The sequence below is a fragment of the Hyla sarda genome, chromosome 6 (assembly GCF_029499605.1).
Source record: "Hyla sarda isolate aHylSar1 chromosome 6, aHylSar1.hap1, whole genome shotgun sequence".
Taxonomy (NCBI): domain Eukaryota; kingdom Metazoa; phylum Chordata; class Amphibia; order Anura; family Hylidae; genus Hyla; species Hyla sarda.
The window spans coordinates 267,474,215-267,490,834 of record NC_079194.1 but is presented as its reverse complement, the minus strand read 5'-3'; the positions used below and the strand labels follow the sequence as shown (position 1 = coordinate 267,490,834).

The window sequence follows — 16,620 nt, the reverse complement described above, 5'->3', positions numbered from 1 at the left end:
GAAAAGAGAACAGAGTTGCCGTTCGCAACAGTGTTCTTTCTATGGTGGAGAATAACGGAGCCGCGATGCTAAAGCCCCTCATGTGCTGTGGTCACACAAAATTTAATTATATTATGTAAGCCAAAAATTTCTGTTTTATATATATAAATTTTATTTTTAAAAAATTCTCATAATGAAAGAAAGAGAAACAATCCATTTCTGTTTCATTTGCCTATGCTGATTTTTAAGCATTTCCTATCATTCCTATTATAATATATGTAATTATGCTGTTCGCTTCATGTTGTAAAAAGATTGCACTTAGAGGCTAAATTCTTCTCCACCTTAGAAAGAACACTGTTGCGAACGGCAACTCTGTTCTTTTATCACAGTGTTCTGTACCAGCGCTTACCTTGTAGCTGTATGAAAGCTCGGTCTGACATTCCCCTTTGTTTACCAATTCTAGCGCATGCGCCCTATTGATTTAGAGCCATGTGTTTGAAGTCTCTCCATTTGTTTACAAGTCGCTACATAGTAGCGCATGCGTATTAGTAACCTGCAGCTCCGTGATGAGCGGCGGGTTTACGAGCCTCCAGCGCTGCCACAAAAAATGTATCGCGCCTCATTATATGCATTTTTATAGCTCATGATTATATGTTTTAATGAGAATGTTTATGTGTTTCATTATCTTCATTGTTTTTTCTTTATGATCTTTATTTTATGATATTTTAAATTGGGTTATGTATGACCTTTCACCCGGATGCAGATTGGAACCGGGCTTTTTAACCTTGAATATTTGCAGTGTATTTTATATGCCTGAGGAAGAGCCTGGCATAAGGCTCGAAACTAAGTGTTGCAATAAATTCCTTATATACTTAAGAATCTTTCTGCCTGGACTTACCACTTACTAACCGGAGGAGAAGCGCTTTGGAAACAAATCCCCATTTTCTGTGTCCCGGATTATGGGTCACACATCTTGAATCTTACCTTGATACTGAGCGTCTAGGACACTCAGAGGGGATCCTGGAGCTGCTGACCTCACGTCCATTGAGTGATTCTACATGCCTGCATAGGTGTTGTGCCCTCAGCACAACGCCCTCCGGTAAGCCTTATACTTGGTTTCCTAAGGGGCTCACCTATCCTAACATATTACACTAGGAGCGTGTTGTGGTTCTAAAGGTGATAATCCTGTCTGCAGCTCCACTTATTGTGGACAATCCTGCCGACTACGCCATTTGTTGCGGTTCTAAAGGTGATAATCCTGTCTGCAGCTCCACTTATTGTGGACAATCCTGCATGCTACACCAATTGTGATTTTAGAATTAGAGTAAAACAAACATGCCCCTCCCCCGACCATGTGCTCTCTTTGTTGGAGTCAAAATGGCACCAACTATATGAAAACGGAAGCAGGAAGTTCAGGCTAAATTTATAGGTCCTAAATATGTTTGTAAAACACCCAGAAACACTGATTAAGTTTTGTACAACTATGAAATAATTGTACAAGGTATTTTGGCAGAAATGTCTTGTACCGGCAGTGTATACCACCAAATTAACTATCACTCGGTAACCAGCAAAGTTAATAACATTTAATAAAAACATTAATTAGCTAAACCAAATAAGACATACATACAAGCATTAATACAATAGTACATACTCTATGTTTAGCAAACTAGCAGGAATCTACGCAAGTTGTTACGCCTAGCGCTCCGGGTCCCCGCTCCTCCCCGGAGCGCGTACGGCGTCTCTCTCTCCGCAGCGCCCCGGTCGGTCCCGCTGACCGGGAGCGCTGCCCTGTCCTGGCCGTTGGGGATGCGATTCGCACAGCGGGACGCGCCCGCTCGCGAATCGCATCCCAGGTCACTTACCCGTTCCCGTCTCCTGCTGTCATGTGCTGGCGCGCGCGGCTCCGCTCTCTAGGGCGCGCGCGCGCCAGCTCCCTGAGATTTAAAGGGCCAGTGCACCAATGATTGGTGCCTGGCCCAATTAGCTTAATTGGCTCCCACCTGTTCCCTGGCTATATCTAGTCTCCTCCCTTGCACTCCCTTGCCGGATCTTGTTGCCCTTGTGCCTAGTGAAAGCGTTTTGTGTGTTTATAGCCAGTGTACCAGATCTCCTGCTATCTCCCCTGACTACGAATCTTGCCGCCTGCCCCCGACCTTCTGCTACGTCCGACTTTGCTTCTGCCTACTCCCTTGTACCTCGCCTATCTTCAGTATCTTCAGCAGCCAGAGAGGTTGAGCCGTTGCTAGGGGATACGACCTGGTCACTACCGCCGCAGCAAGACCATCCCGCTTTGCGGCGGGCTCTGGTGAAAACCAGTAGTGGCTTAGAACCGGTCCTCTAGCGCGGTCCACGCCAATCCCTCTCTGGCACAGAGGATCCACTACCTGCCAGCCGGCATCGTGACAGTAGATCCGGCCATGGATCCCGCTGAGGTTCCCCTGCCAGTTGCCTCTGATATCACCACGGTGGTCGCCCAGCAAGCCCGACAGATCGCCCATCTAACCCACCAGCTGTCGGAAGTGTCCACCATTGTGCACCAACATTCGCAACTTCTTCAGCAATCATCTCCTCCGCCAGCTCCTGCACCTCCTCCGCAGCGAGTGGCCACTCCTAGCCTCCGCCTGTCCTTGCCGGACAAATTTAATGGGGACTCTAAGTTTTGCCGTGGCTTTCTTTCGCAATGTTCATTGCACTTGGAGATGATGTCGGACCAGTTTCCCACTGAAAGGTCTAAGGTGGCTTTCGTAGTCAGCCTTCTGTCTGGAAAAGCCCTGTCATGGGCCACACCGCTCTGGGACCGCAATGACCCCGTCACCGCCTCGGTACACTCCTTCTTCTCGGAAATTCGAAGTGTCTTTGAGGAACCTGCCCGAGCCTCTTCTGCTGAGACTGCCCTGCTGAACCTCGTCCAGGGTAATTCTTCCGTTGGCGAGTACGCCATACAATTCCGTACCCTTGCTTCTGAACTTTCCTGGAATAATGAGGCTCTCTGCGCGACCTTTAAAAAAGGCCTATCCAGCAACATTAAAGATGTTCTGGCCGCACGAGAGACTCCTGCTAACCTGCATGAACTCATTCATCTAGCCACTCGCATTGACATGCGTTTTTCTGAGAGGCATCAAGAGCTCCGCCAGGAAAAAGACTTAGATCTCTGGACACCTCTCCCACAGTCTCCACTGCAATCTGCGCCTAGGCCTCCCGCCGAGGAGGCCATGCAAGTGGATCGGTCTCGCCTGACCCTGGAAGAGAGGAATCGCCGTAAGGAAGAGAATCTTTGTCTGTACTGTGCCAGTACTGAACATTTTTTGGTGGAGTGCCCAATCCGTCCTCCACGTCTGGGAAACGCACGCTCGCACCCAGCTCTCGTGGGTGTGGCGTCTCTTGATGCTAAGTCGACTTCTCCACGTCTCACGGTGCCTGTTCGGATTTCTACGTCAGCCAGCTCTCCCCTCTCAGCCGTGGCCTGCCTGGACTCTGGAGCTTCTGGGAATTTTATTCGGGAGTCCTTAGTGAATAAATTCCGCATTCCGGTGACCCGTCTTGTCAAGCCACTCCACATTTCCGCGGTCAACGGAGCCAGATTGGACTGCACCGTGCGTTATCGCACGGAGCCCCTCCTAATGTGCATCGGACCTCATCACGAGGAAATTGTATTTTTTGTCCTTCCTAATTGCACTTCTGAAGTTCTCCTTGGACTACCCTGGCTTCAACACCATTCCCCAACCCTGGATTGGTCCACTGGGGAGATCAAGAGTTGGGGCCCCTCTTGTTCCAAGGACTGCCTTCAACCGGTCCCCAGTACTCCCTGCCGTGACCCTGTGGTTCCTCCTGTATCCGGTCCCCCTAAGGTCATTAAGGACTCTGCCTGCCACAAGAAATACCTCTCCCCCCCTCCCAGTCCCATCAGGCAAACCTCTGTGTCCCCTCTTGGCCCTCGTCCTGGTGTCACACTGCCCCGTGCCAAGTCTCGCCCTCTGCCCTCCCTCCCCATCCCTACTCCTGCTGTTCCGCCTGCTGTTGAGGAATCCCTCCATCCTTTCCCGGTGTCCTCATCCCAGGGGAGGCAGTTACCAGACAAAGGGAAGGGGAGACCTAAGGGGGGGGGTACTGTTACGCCTAGCGCTCCGGGTCCCCGCTCCTCCCCGGAGCGCGTACGGCGTCTCTCTCTCCGCAGCGCCCCGGTCGGTCCCGCTGACCGGGAGCGCTGCCCTGTCCTGGCCGTTGGGGATGCGATTCGCACAGCGGGACGCGCCCGCTCGCGAATCGCATCCCAGGTCACTTACCCGTTCCCGTCTCCTGCTGTCATGTGCTGGCGCGCGCGGCTCCGCTCTCTAGGGCGCGCGCGCGCCAGCTCCCTGAGATTTAAAGGGCCAGTGCACCAATGATTGGTGCCTGGCCCAATTAGCTTAATTGGCTCCCACCTGTTCCCTGGCTATATCTAGTCTCCTCCCTTGCACTCCCTTGCCGGATCTTGTTGCCCTTGTGCCTAGTGAAAGCGTTTTGTGTGTTTATAGCCAGTGTACCAGATCTCCTGCTATCTCCCCTGACTACGAATCTTGCCGCCTGCCCCCGACCTTCTGCTACGTCCGACTTTGCTTCTGCCTACTCCCTTGTACCTCGCCTATCTTCAGTATCTTCAGCAGCCAGAGAGGTTGAGCCGTTGCTAGGGGATACGACCTGGTCACTACCGCCGCAGCAAGACCATCCCGCTTTGCGGCGGGCTCTGGTGAAAACCAGTAGTGGCTTAGAACCGGTCCTCTAGCGCGGTCCACGCCAATCCCTCTCTGGCACAAAGGATCCACTACCTGCCAGCCGGCATCGTGACACAAGTGATACGTGAATATTTAGTGTAGAAATGATACAACCAATATACTTATCCATCCCAGGCTAAGGAGCAGGATGCTCCTCTCTCAACGAAATTCCCAAGCAAAAGAGGACCGAAGGCCATGTGGTTTCCTGTGATATCCCCTAATGCCCCACCCCTTTGGCCTACTCTCCTCACATAACCTGGAAAAACAGGTTCTTTAGCCCCGCCCACTGTGGCTGTGGCTAAACCAAGCTAAAACCGTGGGGGCAGGGAAATGTATACTGCATGGAAACAATGGATGTAAAAACACATAATTTCAGTGTCCATAACATTCCACCTCTTGCTTTTACATCATAATTGACGAATGTTAGGTGATTCCCTAAATTCCATGTCTGCTAGTTTACCAAACATACAACATGTATATCTCCATAAAACAAAGAAATACAAAGTAATTATATTCCCCCAGTTTCCCCATCCACCCAAATAATCCGGTGTTTGGTGTTCCATGGAGTTTTGATCGCTGTCAGTCTACATTGATGATGGTTAATGTCGCCCTCATTGTTCACTATGTAGCTGCAGCAAGGATCTAGAGCTAGGAGATTGTTAGAGCTACAGCCCTGATTTGTAGCTTCTCTTCAGACAGTTTCTTTAAAGCGTCCTCTGTGGTGTCCAAAAGCCTTTTCCAAAATGCTGGAGGGAATTCTTTGGTTCTGGGTTCTCCTGTCTCGCGATGTCATCCAAACCCAGTCTTGACGACTTGATCCTTGTCATCTTCCAACCACGGGATGCTGGGGAATAGGTAGCCTTCTTCACTCCATTAGAAGCGTTGGTCATCTGGTCATCTCTTTGTGTTGAGCTTGGATTCTTCTGATAGGAGGTCGATGGGTTGAGCGGGGTTACACTGCCACTAATCTGCTGAATGGAAAATAAACAGGTTTAGAGTCACTTTCCAACAATACAATTTTAGTATTTCCAAGCCCATCAGAGAATCTCTTCTGCCTGTGCTGATCAGTGAACCTTGGAACAACCCAACACCAGACACAGTTGAACTCCACTCTGCATATCCACACTCACTTTCCCAGCATTATTCCGACCATTGCTAACTAATATTTGAGTGTGAGTGTTACCTCAGTCCCTCTAGGCATATTGCCTTCTAGTGGGAGGAATAGCTATTGCTAAACCTCCCCCACCTCTTGAAAAAATAAATAAATAAATCAAAGTGGTTAGTTAGTTTCTTCCTAATTAGTTTTCCCCACAAATTTGGGGAGGCTCCTGTAAATGTCAACCCTAAACTAACAAATGAATTGTCATTTTTACAAGTAAGCCTATGGTATGGCCCTAGTGGGCAGAAAGAAAGTTTAGTCAGTATCTTATGTACCTCCATTTTTCCCCAAAAGACAAAACAAGTGAACACTATTTACATGCAAAAGGAAGGTGGCCCTTGTTCACTCTTTAGTCTCCCTTCCCCCGTTTGACCAACAGGGGGCATGGGATCCTCCACCTGTATATACGGTTTCTGTAAGAATATTGCTACCTGTGCACACAACTCCTTGAACACGTATTTTGTAATGTCATCTTTCATAGGATTAAACAGATGAGGTTTATATGGGAAGCTGAGAGATTTCTCTGGAAACTGTTGTTTGGAGGAAGAATGTATATTTCCCTTCCCAGTCTGTTTGGATTTACCTGGTTCCCTCTGCTTCATGTTTCCAGTAGAATAACAACTTGTGGAGATATGGCCACTATGACCACATGTAGTACATTTAGCTGAACAGTGTTTCGTTTTGTTACCATGTGCCTTACAATATCTAGCGATATGGCCTGAACCACCACATGCAAAACAAGACTTTACCCTTTTAGCCGTATTTACTATCTGGGTCTCATTTTTCATAGCTGATCTATACCGCTTCACTGCCAGAGACACACTTCTAACAACTCTTAAACCTCCCCAATTTGCTTTGTATTTGCCCTTATTGTTATTCAATTTCTGTTTATTACACAATTGAGAACCAACACTGGGAACTTCTACAATCTCACTCTCTAGCGCCCCCTTATTTGCACTTGAAACACAGACCTTTTCAGAGGGCAAATCTGCTGTGAAATGTGGCTGTGAATTGTGGGAAGAGGCCACACCAGACACCATTTTGGGGAACTCGCTTTTACCAATCTCATTCCTCAACTCCTGGATTTCAGCATAAGACTGAGACAATTTTTCATCAGTATCTATACATTGGCTCTCCCATTCCAGTAACTCTGATTCCAACATGCAAATCTGCTTATCTTTATCACGAATCATCTGTGTTTTTGTCTGCAACTCTTTCTCAAGTTCCTCATTTCTCTGCACCTCACATTTTAGGGCATGTAACAAAGTCCAGCCCACTTCAGCCGCAGCTCGGCTCTCATTTTTGGGATAAACCCCTAAATCAAGCTTCAGAGCCATACCGCCTATCTCACCCCCCATCTCTGGGTAAACCGGTGCACCATAGCGTACAAGCTCTTCTGCTACAACACTCCATTTTCCCATAGTGGTAGCCCAATGTGGTACAGCCCCAAATTTGGGCCTTCTATCCTCAATCAATGAGCAAAACTTCCTTCTAATGAAGCTCATTCTCTCAGTCAGATATACTTGGAATGTGATCAGACAAAGGAACCTCAAGTACAATATCAGAGGGCAGGACAATCACCAACACATACACAAACAGGCTACACTGGGGTATCTCGTACAAACACTTGTGAATACACCCTCCCACACTAGATAATACAGTGGAGAGTTACAGCTCGCACAACTAAAGGTACAGTCACAATATAAAAACACATGTACAACAGGAGACTTTCAATATGCTTTGCAGTCTGTGTCTAATAACTATCATGTATGCAATACAAACAACCATTACCTAGAAAAGCAATGCTATTAATTACCAGTGACAAATCACTAAATAACTATCATGTATGCAATAAAAGTTACCCTTAAATAAGGAACACAAAGCAACAGTCTATGAGAATCCTGTATAACTAGTACAGTGCTACACGTGATAACCACATCTAAACAGATTAACCTATTGTATCATACAACAAAATCTGTAAGGGCTTCCTCCTGTCTAAAGCAATAATCCTTAGGTCACAGTTTAAGAATAAGTCTCTTGTAGACTCACTCAATTACACTGGGAACATATACTAATGTAATCAAAAAGATACACCAAATTAGAAAAGTAATTAAACTATTATTGTCAACTTGGTTATTAACTGCCAATACTCAATTTCCGGCAAAATCCTGCCGACTACGCCATTTGTTGTGGTTCTAAAGGTGATAATCCTGTCTGCAGCTCCACTTATTGTGGACAATCCTGCCGACTACGCCATTTGTTGCGGTTCTAAAGGTGATAATTCTGTCTGCAGCTCCACTTATTGTGGACAATCCTGCATGCTACACCAATTGTGATTTTAGAATTAGAGTAAAACAAACATGCCCCTCCCCCGACCATGTGCTCTCTTTGTTGGAGTCAAAATGGCACCAACTATATGAAAACGGAAGCAGGAAGTTCAGGCTAAATTTATAGGTCCTAAATATGTTTGTAAAACACCCAGAAACACTGATTAAGTTTTGTACAACTATGAAATAATTGTACAAGGTATTTTGGCAGAAATGTCTTGTACCGGCAGTGTATACCACCAAATTAACTATCACTCGGTAACCAGCAAAGTTAATAACATTTAATAAAAACATTAATTAGCTAAACCAAATAAGACATACATACAAGCATTAATACAATAGTACATACTCTATGTTTAGCAAACTAGCAGGAATCTACGCAAGTGATACGTGAATATTTAGTGTAGAAATGATACAACCAATATACTTATCCATCCCAGGCTAAGGAGCAGGATGCTCCTCTCTCAACGAAATTCCCAAGCAAAAGAGGACCGAAGGCCATGTGGTTTCCTGTGATATCCCCTAATGCCCCACCCCTTTGGCCTACTCTCCTCACATAACCTGGAAAAACAGGTTCTTTAGCCCCGCCCACTGTGGCTGTGGCTAAACCAAGCTAAAACCGTGGGGGCAGGGAAATGTATACTGCATGGAAACAATGGATGTAAAAACACATAATTTCAGTGTCCATAACAGAGCGCATCTCTTTCCTTTTTTCATAACAATTGGACAGAGGTTCTTTTCATTAAATTCTGTTCCCCTTCTCCAAACATACCTTTGCTCATTCCAGCCAAAAAGTTCAATTTTAACCTTATTGGTCCACAGAACTTGTTTCCTAAATGCATCAGGCTTGTCTATATGTTCATTTGCAAAGTTCAAACGCTGATTTTTGTGGTGAGGACATAGAAGAGGGTTTCTTCTGATGACTCTTCCATGAAGACCATATTTGTACAAGTATCTCTTTATAGTGGAATAGTGTACCACAACTCCAGTGTCTGCCAGATCTTTCTGGAGGGATTGTGCAGTCAAACGTTGGTTTTTAATTGTTTTTCTCACAATCCTGCGAGCTGTTCTGTCTGATATTTTTCTTGGTCTTCCAGATCTTGCTTTAACTTCAACTGTTCCTGATGACTGCCATTTCTTAATTACATTCCGAACAGAGGATATTGACATGTGAAAATGTTTTGCTATCTTCTTATAGCCTTCTGCAGCTTTGTGAGCATCAACTATTTTCAGTTTCAGATTTCTAGACAACTGCTTAGAAGAACCCATGGTGCTGATTGTTGGGACAAGGTGAGATGAGTCTGGGCATTTAAAACCTTTGAGATTCACATCATCTGGTCTTCCCAGATGATGATTGAGAACAATCCATGACACTGGCAGGTCTCAGCTTTGCAAAGGGGACAGTGCATGATAGAAATTCTGCAGGGTGACCAAACTTTTGCAGACGCCATTTTTTAGTTTTCTGTTATTTTGAAAGTGTAAATGATGGAAATAAAATCTAACTTTTGTTGACATATTATAAGAATGTCTAATCTGTAATTTGATGCCCTTTGTAGATTTTTCCATCTTTCCTTGGCTTCTTTATGCACATTAATACAAATTTTTATCTGGGGTGCCCAAACTTTTGATCCCCACTATATTAGGCAGTTGGCTTAAATTGTATAATATTTACTATAATCTTTTAACCCCTTCCCGCTATTGTACGTATGCATACGTCCAGGCGAATTACACGTTCGCGCAAATGGACGTATGCATACGTCCAAGCGATCTCCTGCTCTGCCGCGGGCAGCGCAGGAGATCGCGGGTGGGACTCAGCTGTCAATCACAGCCGGAGTCCCACCGCAGCTGCCGGGGCCGCGATCGCGCCGGTCCCGGCAGCATTAACCCCATAGATGCCGTGATCAGTCTGATCACGGCATCTATGGTGTTTGCAGGGGGAGCGCTCTCCCCCTGCCCATCAATCGCGGCGCCGCGATAAAATAAGGGGGATCGGGGGTGTCCAAGACACCCTCGATCCCCCTTGAAGAGATAGGAGTGAGGTGGCAGGGTTGCCACCCCTCCTATCCCTGCTATTGATCGGCGGAGCGGCCGACCAATAGCAGACTGGGGACGGGGGGGTTAAAGTTCGGTTCCCCGCGCTATGCCCGCCCATCGGTGTCCGGGCACAGCGGGGGGAACCGTGTAGTAGCGGCGGCGGCGGCGATCACTTACCCGGCGGCGGCTGTGATCACGGCGGCGGTGGAGGTGAGTATGGCGCCGCGTGTCCATAGTCTGTTGCCTAGCAACATCTGCAGGGCGACAGTTTAGAGAGTGGTCTCTAAACTGTCGCCCTCCAGATGTTGCAAAACTACAACTCCCACCATGCCTTGACAGCTGTTTGCTGTGTTGGCATGCTGGGAGTTGTAGTTTTGCAAGATTTAGAGGGGTTCAGGCTAGAGATCACTGACAGTGGTCTCTAAACTGTAGCCCTCCAGATATTACAAAACTACAACTCCCAGCATGCTCAGACAGCAGTTTGCTGTCTTAGCATGCTGAGATTTGTAGTTTTGCAACATCTGGAGGGCCACAGTTTAGAGACCACTGTCAGTGATCTCCAGCCTGAACCCCTCTAAATCTTGCAAAACTACAACTCCCAGCATTCAGGAACAGCAAATGGCTGTCTCGGCATGCTGGGAGTTGTACTTGCGTGCCTCCAGCTGTTGCATAACTACATCTCCCAGCATTCCCTTTGGCAATCAGTACATGCTGAGAGTTGTAGTTCTGCAACAGCTGGAGGCACACTGGTTGGGAAATACCGAGTTAGGTAATAGGTTCTATTACCTAACTCAGTATTTTCCAACCAGTGTGCCTCCAGCTGTTGCAAAACTACTTCTGTCAGTGCATGCTGGGAGTTGTAGTTTTGCCCCCCCTCCCATGTGAATGTACAGGTTACATTCACACTGGCGGCGGATTACAGTGAATTCCCTGCTTCATGTTTGAGCTGCAGCAGCCGCAGCTCAAACTCCTAGCGGGAGACTCAGTGTAATCCGCCGTCAGTGTGAATGTAACCTAAAAACACTACACTACGCTAACACAAAATAAAGAGTAAAACACTACATATACACACGTACACTGCCCCCCCCCCACCACCCCTTCCCCCCCAATAAAAATGAAAAACGTATCCTACAGCAGTGTTTCCAAAACGGAGCCTCCAGCTGTTGCAAAACAAAAACTCCCAGCATTTCCGGACAGCCATTGACTGTCCAAGCATGCTGGGAGTTTAGCAACAGCTGGAGGCACCCTGTTTGAGAATCACTGGTGTAAAATACCCCTATGTCCACCCCTATGCAAATCCCTAATTTAGGCCTCAAATGCGCATGGCGCTCTCACTTTGGAGCCCTGGCGTATTTCAAGGCAACAGTTTAGGGCCACATATGGGGTATCGCCGTACTGGGGAGAAATTGACTAAAAATTTTGGGGGGCTTTTTCTCCTTTTACCCCTTATGAAAAGGTAAAGTTGGGGTCTACACCAGCATGTTAGTGTAAAAAAAAAACATTTTTGTACACTAACATACTGGTGTTGCCCCATACTTTAAAATTTCACAAGCGGTAAAAGAAAAAAAGCCTCCAAAATTTGTAACGCATTTTCTCCTGAGGACGGAGATACCCCATATGTGGGCGCAAAGTGTTCTGGGGACGCACAACAAGGCTCAGAAGGGAGAGTGCACCATGTAAATTTGAGGTCTAAATTGGTGATTTGCACAGGGGTGGCTGATTTTACAGCGGTTCTGACATAAGTGCAAAACAATAAATACCCACATATGACCCCATTTTGGAAACTACACCCCTCACGGAATGTAACAAGGGGTACAGTGAGCATTTACGCCCCACAGGTGTCTGACAGATCTTTGAAACAGGGGTCTGTGAAAATGAAAAATAAAATTTTTAATTTACACAGCCCACTGTTCCAAAGATCCGTCAAATGCCAGTGGGGTGTAAATTCTCCCTGCACCCCTTATTACCTTCCGTGAGGGGTGTAGTTTTAAAAATGGGGTCACATGTGGGGGGTCCACTGTTCTGGCACCACGGGGGGCTTTGGAAATGCACATGGCCAAATTCTCTCTCCAAAAGCTCAATGATGCTCCTTCTCTTCTGAGCATTGTAGTTCGCCCCCAGTGCACTTCACGTCCACTTATTGGGTATTTCCATACTCAGAAGAGATGGGGTTACAAATTTTGGGGGGTATTTTCTGCTATTAACCCTTGCAAAAATGTGAAATTTGGGGGGAAACACACATTTTTGGTTAAAAAAAAATTTTTTTTTTTACATATGCAAAAGTCGTGAAACACCTGTGGGGTATTAAGGTTCACTTTATCCCTTGTTACGTTCCTCAAGGAGTCTAGTTTCCAAAATGGTATGCCATGTCGTTTTTTTTGCTGTCCTGGCACCATAGGGGCTTCCTAAATGCGACATGCCCCCCGAGCAAAATTTGCTCTCAAAAAGCCAAATATGACTCCTTCTCTTCTGAGCATTGTAGTTCGCCCGTAATGCACTTCAGGTCAACTTATGGGGTACCTCCATACTCAGAAGAGATGGGGTTACAAATTTTGGGGGGTATTTTCTGCTATTAACCCTTGCAAAAATGTGAAATTTGGGGGGAAACACACATTTTAGTGAAAATTTTTTTTTTTTTTACATATGCAAAAGTCATGAAACACCTGTGGGGTATTAAGGCTCACTTAATTCCTTTTTACGTTCCTCAAGGGGTCTAGTTTCCAAAATGGTATGCCATGTTTTTTTTATTTGCTGTTTTGGCACCATAGGGGCTTCCTAAATGCAACATGCCCCCAAAAAACCATTTCAGAAAAACGTACTCTCCAAAATCCCCTTGTCGCTCCTTCGCTTCTGAGCCCTCTACTGCGCCCGCCGAACAATTTACATAGACATATGAGGTATGTGCTTACTCGAGAGAAATTGGGCTACAAATTCAAGTATAAATTTTATCCTTTTACCCCTTGTAAAAATTCAAAAATTGGGTCTACAAGAACATGCAAGTGTAAAAAATGAAGATTTAGAATTTTCTCCTTCACTTTGCTGCTTTTCCTGTGAAACACCTAAAGGGTTAAAACACTTACTGAATGTCATTTTGAATACTTTGGGGGTGCAGTTTTTGTAATGGGGTCATTTATGGGGTATTTCTAATATGAAGACACTTCAAATCCACTTCAAACCTGAACTGGTCCATGAAAAATAGCGAGTTTGAAAATTTTGTGAAAAATTGTAAAATTGCTGCTGAACTTTGAAGCCCTCTGGTGTCTTCCAAAAGTAAAAACATGTCAATTTTATGATGAAAATATAAAGTAGACATATTGTATATGTGAATCAAAAAAAAAATAATATTTGGAATATCCATTTTCCTTACAAATAGAGAGCTTCAAAGTTAGAAAAATGCTAAATTTTCAATTTTTTCATCAAATTTTGGGATTTTTCACCAAGAAAGGATGCAAGTTACCACAAACATTTACCACTATGTTAAAGTAGAATATGTCACGAAAAAACAATCTCGGAATCAGATTGATAAGTAAAAGCATTCCAGAGTTATTAATGTTTTAAGTGACAGTGGTCAGATGTGCAAAAAAGGGCTGCGTCCTAGAGGTGAAAATGGGCTGTGTCCTTAAGGGGTTAATATATACCATAATGATTGGATATAAACATATAGATTTATATTTCATAACCTGTGAATTGAGAGTTTGGTAATTTCCTGAAAGGAATCCATATGATCACTGGGATGCTCCAGAACCAAAAGCCAGTAGAACGATAAAGGTCATTCAGCAGTTGCCGCATAACTAGGCTTCATTGTAAAATACCACAGTTTTTGCCACTATTTCACCACAATTACAGCTAAATAAAATAAAAAAAACTGAAAAACCATCCTAAAGGGGTTTGGTTGCAAAACTAAGGACCTTGAAATCTTAAAGCCTACCTGTCATAGTGCAAAAAAAAAAAAATAGTTATGTTACTCAGTACCTATTCCTGATCATGTACATATCATTTATGTGTCTAGGACCTATATATCCCTAACAAATTTATATGTTACTCACTTGCTTTGTATTCTTGCCTTGTGGGGGGCCGTGTCCATCTCTCTCCCTCACTGTGGATGACTCATGTGCTCTGAGACTGGGAGCAGCCTGGCAGTCTGCAAATCACTGCACAGTAATTTTAATGCATACATTTTCTATCTGTTCCTAGTAAAGCTGGATGCTAATCAATATTGTAGTCACTATGTGTGTCATTCAGCTTTCACAGACTCCAAAATGTCTGATCAGCTTCTTTGTCATTCAGGAGTCAGAGAAAGCTTTGGCTGTCCAAGCTTGCTGGGAGTTGTAGTTTCGCATTGCAACAGCTGGAGCTGCAGTGTTGTCTTTAGCTGTTACAAACTTACAACTCCCAGCATGCCCACAGATCCTTTGTCTGTAGTTTTGCAAGAGCTGGAGGCACACAGCTGGAGAATATACAGCTCTAAAACAGAGTTTTACAAAGATTATATCCCCAGCTGTTGCACAACTACAACTCCCATCATGGGAGTTGTAGTTTAGTAACAGCGGAAGGCTGTAGTGGTGCAATGGTGATCTCCTATACTGTATACCAACACACTTTACGGCCAGTATCCAGTATGCAGCAAAATACAGAGTAATCTGTCTGCATAAAGACAGATGACCCCTAGTGGCAGCTATTTTCAATTTTTAGATTTTTTTGTAAAATTTACATTTTTTAAAAAAATAGATGTATATTTAAAAAAGTAATCTGATCAGTAGTACTACAAAATATAAAAAGTTTTCCATAATGACAGTGCCTCTTTAACATTTGTGATGAAACCCCCACTGAACACAATAGTAATCTTCTTTTTCTATAGACATATCAGAATATAAATCACACAGAAATTCTTAATTGTAAAATGCTGTAATATTATTTCATCAGAAGAAAATAAATTAATTTATATTTTTTCCCCCTACAGATTTTCCCCCTACAGACCTGACGGACCTGTCCTGTAAACTATAACCTTGTGTTCAAAGATTGATCCTCTTCTCTGTTGTCACATGCACGTTTTTGTTTTTCTGTGATATCAATTAAATCAATGGCTTAATAGTGTGATTATTTACCCCAACAAAAGGCAACAAAATGGATAAAAGGAGAAAGCACCTCCCTAATCATTTCAATAAAAGCCAAGCTTAAAACCACTTATTGATCTGCTCTTCCATTAATCTGAGAAAACCACTGACACATCACAGTGAGAAAAGACACTGCCTGAGAATTCAATGGAGAGAGTCACCTGTAAGGCTAGGTTTACCCTATAGAAAACAACTGGAAGTCGGGGGGCTCACACTATATAGAAACATATAGAAAAATAAATATATATAGTGAGGTTCTTGTCCTGCACGCAACCCTTCATGCCAAGAAAAATAAATAAAAAAAACGATAAGGATACAGACCTCTAGATATATATAATAGAGTAGATGCTGACTAGTTGTGTAAGGTTTGAAAGAGATATTTATTGTTCATAAAAATAATTATAATAAAATTGTCCAAGCAGAGTCCTTGCTATGGACTATAAATGAGTAGATATAGTAAATTGTTCATAAAATGTCCTTTAAACAGCCACCTCCATTACAGGGTAAAATTGAAGCTGTAGCCAGTTATTGGATAATATTGAAACTGTAGCTAGTTGTTGAATAATCAGTTGACCTCCTATTTGCTGGAATAATGGTACTGTATGGTAACTAAATAGTCATTTATATACAGTTTGCAGAGATTTTGGTGCTCTGCACCACTCACCGCACCGCTGGTATGGAAGGTCCCGGGATGGTAGTCCTGCTGTGTAGCGAACTCCGTGCGGCAGGCTGGCACGGCTGGGCAGCCGGCTCAAGGTGATGTCCGCGCGATGTATTCCCGTTGTCCTCCGAGATGGTACGGGGTGATGTCCGGCCGTATGGTGGTATCGATGCAGTGTAGAAGCGGTGAGTGTGAATGCAGGCAGAAGATTATGCTGACTGGTGGCGTCCTCGTGGCTGGGTGATCGCGCCTGGACAGTGGTCACGGTTTCAGGGGGTTCCAGCTGTTGCAAATGTTTAGAGCTGTAGATCTGGTTTTAGGTGGTCTGTATAGATCGGGTATAGTAGCTAAACACTTTTTGGGGAGACCCCTTCTTCAGTAGCGGTATGTAGAGTACCCCATATTGGTTTTGAATTTATATAGTCCATATGATTTGATTGACGGTGGTTTCAGTTTAAGTCTCAGTGCGGGCTGGATTAAAAATGCTTATGAAGTATATACGAAAACATTATTTAAGAAAACATTAAGAAATAGCAATATAGATATATACAACTAGTCAGGTATAACATACCGTATTTATCGGCGTATAACACGC

General features: G+C 44.5%; 2 protein-coding genes across 7 annotated transcripts in view; one reads left to right on the top strand and one right to left on the bottom strand.

The window, feature by feature from the left end:
- The window catches only part of MACROD1 (mono-ADP ribosylhydrolase 1), a 578,339-nt gene extending 562,906 nt beyond the window's left edge, over positions 1-15,433 (top strand). For 3 of the 5 annotated variants that reach the window (XM_056527246.1, XM_056527250.1, XM_056527252.1), the window contains one exon: positions 15,211-15,433. Coding sequence is in view for 3 of the 5 variants with exons in the window: in XM_056527250.1 (XP_056383225.1) it covers positions 15,211-15,254 (44 nt within the window). In the remaining 2 variants the exon portion in view is untranslated. The other 2 variants (XM_056527251.1, XM_056527247.1) reach the window with 2 other exon arrangements.
- Positions 4,814-16,620, bottom strand: part of LOC130277028 (uncharacterized) — a 49,513-nt gene continuing 37,706 nt past the window's right edge. The window contains exons 1-2 of one of the 2 annotated variants that reach the window (XM_056527245.1): positions 6,473-7,614; positions 4,814-5,701 (exon numbers count right to left, since the gene is read on the bottom strand). In XM_056527245.1, coding sequence (XP_056383220.1) covers positions 5,694-5,701; positions 6,473-7,394 — 930 coding nt within the window. In that variant the 5' untranslated portion in view covers positions 7,395-7,614 and the 3' untranslated portion in view covers positions 4,814-5,693. Of the gene's footprint in view, positions 5,702-6,472; positions 7,615-16,620 lie in introns of those variants that run through there. The other variant, XR_008845342.1, reaches the window with a different exon arrangement.